We start from the raw sequence: 3,899 nt of genomic DNA on the forward strand, positions 1-3,899 counted from the left end.
GTGGTGTGTGTTTGTCGGTGGCCTCTGGTGGGGTGGCCTCAAAATACAACGTGTTGACCATAACGCAAGTTGATTTCGACGTCATGCTGGGGGATCCTCAGTACAATCAGTGGTTTCGGGACAATCTGCGTTGTGACCAGGCTGCGTTTCATCGTTTTGTGGAGTGGTTGCGCCAACATTTACCTCAAATCAATCAACATCGTTCTCCCCATTCCTTCGAGAAGAAAGCTGCTGTGTTGTTGTACTTCTTGGGCTCAGAAGGTGGTTATCGTGAGACATCTGCAGCGTTTGGCATGGCAAAGACGTGGTGTATTGAGGTGGTGACATTAATTGTGCTTGCTGTCTCTAAAAATGCTCAACAATGGATTCGCTTGCCGTCCAGCAATCATGAGTGGCAATTCATTGAACGTGGATTTTACAAATGCCAAAACCTCCGTGGCGTCGTTGGTGCAGTGGATGGGACCCTTATTGACATTCAAAGACCAGGGGATTATGATGGTTTTTACAACAGAAATGGGGTCCTCTCTTTAAACATCCAAGCACTGGTGAATCATCGTATGGTGTTTTTGTCCGTGGATATTCGACTGGGGTCATTTTCAGACAAGAAAATTTGGAAAGTGTCAAAACTGGGGCAAACAATTCGACGTGAAATACCAACTGGCTGTCATATAATTGGGGACTCTGGATACAATTTGCAGCCTTGGCTATTGACACCGTATATGCCGTACGAAGAAGATGGGGCATTGTCCAAAATTCAAAGGCAATTTAACTACCGATTGTCGAGCACACGTATGCCTGTCGAATGCGCCTTTGTTTAAAGGAACGGTTCCGAATCGCTGGACCACACAGTTGCCATCACGACATGCTGCTTTGTTTTGCACAACATGTTCATTCACTTCAATGATGGCCTTTTCTCTCAGCCGTCGCGTCGCCGCGATCGTAACCTGTATGTTCAACCCAATGACAAACAAGACACAGAAACAAAATCCATTTATTCGTCGCACTGCTCAAGCCAAACGAAGTGGAATAGCCAAGACTTACAGTTAAAGCAATATCAATGTGAGTTTGGCAATTGTAAAATTTAACAATGAGATTTTGACACTTGTAATGCTACTTCGACAATGACACATAGACATTGCGACTTCAACAATGAGACTTTGACAATTAGAATTCGAAAATTGTAAACTGTATTTACTTATCCTTTTGAGCCACCAAATGGCTTAAGAGCTCGCCATCGTGTCTGACTGTCCCTGAATCGCACGCAAGACATCGTCCAACGTTGCTCCCGATGGTGGAGCAGGCGATGGAGCCTGCGTCGCTGCCATGGATGTTCACAAGTGGATCAATCCATCTTTGATGGCCATAAGGCCAGCTTCAAAAGCCTCACTGTGGCTTTTCGGTTTCGCTGCCTTTAATTTTTTTGGAGGTCGTGCGAACGACTTGTCGGTTTCAGAATCCGACTTCAACTCTTGTCCTTGCTTGATTTCATTTTCTATGAATATATTTCCATTGCAATAAAAACAAAAATATATATCTGATATGCCACCAAGAGTTTTACTGGGCTCGACCAATGCTTCGTCCGTTGACATCAATGACTCTCGCTGGAAGCCTTTTTTGTTGCTCCAAAATTCCATCATAGCGTCGTAGTGCAGTGGCAATGCACTAGCTGGACCATTGCCAGTCTCGCTGGGACTCCAAGATTTCGTCAATGCCCATGCGGCCTTCATTTTCAAGAACTATAAAGCGAAAATATACAATATTTTATGGGAGTTTATACAGATATAACAAGTTACCTTGTCTTGTACTTGAGTAACGGAAAACTCTTTCTCCGTCGACATGCTCAACTCCACTTCTCGGCGTTGTTTTTCGAGTCGAAACGCTTGGCCAACTGCGACTTGTACCGAAGTCGGAACAATTCATTGACACTCTCGTCGTCCCAAAGCGAGCCTCGCTTTGGGGTGTCGACCGACGTGCGCTTTGCGCGTCTGGCGTTGTTGGCCTTTGGCGTTAGTTGCGCTATGTATCTGAGTGTCAGCATACATTGAAAGTAGACATTGTAGTGAATACCATGGGTTTCTACATCATGCGTGTGAGCGTCGTCGTCATCATCACTCATGGGTCAGTCTGCAAATTGACTGTAAAGCAGGAATGGCTGGTACAGGGCAGGAACGCCACATCCCTGCCTCAAACCAAATTGTCAGGCAGGAACGTTATGCGGATTTCGGATAAATTGACCAATCAAATTGATTTTATCGCAGCCTGAATTTCATAAAGCTGGAATGGATTATTCAGCGGCCAGGCTCTTAGGACAATGCAAACGTCGGGCAACATCCGGATAAGAGGATTTTCCACAGTCGACGTTGCAACATTGACGTTTTTCTGAAAATCGTGGGGAGGTATACTGGACAGAGTTGAAGGCCAATTTTACCAGTCAGGGCAGTATTATTTGGTAAATTATTTAAATATATTTGTAGACAATATTTATAATATTCCAATTTTATACTACATTTTTAATTAAACCTCCGTTAACTAAAATAATTACAACTTCAAAATTTCTTTCGATTTATATTGAATTGTTTTATTTCTTTTTGCTAAATAGCCATTCAGATTTTTGAAAAGAAATTGAAAGAGAATCTGTAATACAGTGCGCGCCAGGTGGATAAAGCCACCCTATTATTCAAGAGAAAAATCCCGCCAATCACGAGTTCTGTTCCACAAAATGCACCAGTGTTACGAGCACGATTGGTTGAGTTATCACATAGAATTTACGGTCAATTGGTTGAGTTGAGCGTTGTAGACTGCAACAAGAACGATTTTTGACCGCGCCAGGGAAATAAAGCCACTTGCAATTCAGACCCCAAGCAGCAACTACACCCCACGCACAGCTAACAGACTTTTATCACGTGATTGGTAAGCACTTTTACACACAAATACACCTCGATAACGAACAATATCAATGCCATAGGATGGGTAGAGATGCTCAACTTTCTCTTGCTGAAAAAGGCGCCATTTTGGCCTTCTGCAAGACCGGATACTCCAACCGGGCCATTGCACGCGAGCTTGGAAGGTCCAAGGACGTCGTGAGATGTTGTTTACGCGACCCAGAGACCTACGGCACGAGATACAACGGCATGAAGCCAAAAATACTCGTTGGAAGTGCGTGCCGACTTTTGCTGCGGGGAGCCTCCAAGATCGGATCATCCGCGCGACTGCTCAATACCACCCTGAATTTGGACGCCTCACTCCGAACCTGCCAACGGCGTTTGCAACAAAGTCCAAATCTCAATTACGAGAAGCGAAAGCACATGCCAAACCTCCAAGCCAAGCACAAGATCGCGCGGGTGGAGTATGCCAAGCGCCACCTCCGTGAGTCAACCAATTGGACTGAAACCATCTGGTCCGACGAGAAGAAGTTCAATCTCGATGGACCGGATGGGTTTCAGTCCTATTGGCATGACTTACGGAAGGAGCCTGACACCTTCTTGACACACCAAAAGGGTGGTGATGGCGTCATGGTGCGGGGCTCGTTTTCGTCGAAAGGGTTGTCGGATTTGGCCTTCTTGGAAGGCAACCAAAAGGCCGACGGTTACGTCGAAACGTTGGAGAACTATTTGCTTCCGTTGGTCATTGCCACTACGGCCCCAGCTTTACGTTTATGCAAGATGGGGCGTCAATCCATCGTGCGAAGGCCACCATGGCCTGCTTCGCGGAGAATGGGGTGGACATTATTGACCACCCATCCCTTTCTCTCGACCTAAATCCAATTGAAAACTTGTGGGGGGTCCTAGCACGTTCAGTTTATGCGAACGGACGTCAATTTATGGCACTGAATGACCTCGTCGAGGCTATCAAACGTGCATGGGCTGGCTTGAGTCAATGTTATCTCGACAAGTTGATTC

At 45.6% G+C, this 3,899-nt stretch overlaps 1 protein-coding gene across 1 annotated transcript; it reads right to left on the reverse strand.

Moving 5' to 3' along the window:
* Positions 1–1,840: 1,840 nt before the first annotated feature.
* On the reverse strand, positions 1,841–2,116 carry H310_15141 (hypothetical protein; the record flags this gene model as incomplete). Its single annotated transcript, XM_008883121.1, has 2 exons — positions 1,841–2,016; positions 2,068–2,116. 2 exons carry the CDS (start codon positions 2,114–2,116, stop codon positions 1,841–1,843), a joined length of 225 nt encoding a protein of 74 aa, XP_008881343.1.
* Between the last annotated feature and the right edge of the window lie 1,783 nt (positions 2,117–3,899).

Source organism: Aphanomyces invadans (genome assembly GCF_000520115.1).
Source record: "Aphanomyces invadans strain NJM9701 unplaced genomic scaffold supercont1.189, whole genome shotgun sequence".
NCBI lineage: Eukaryota > Oomycota > Saprolegniomycetes > Saprolegniales > Verrucalvaceae > Aphanomyces > Aphanomyces invadans.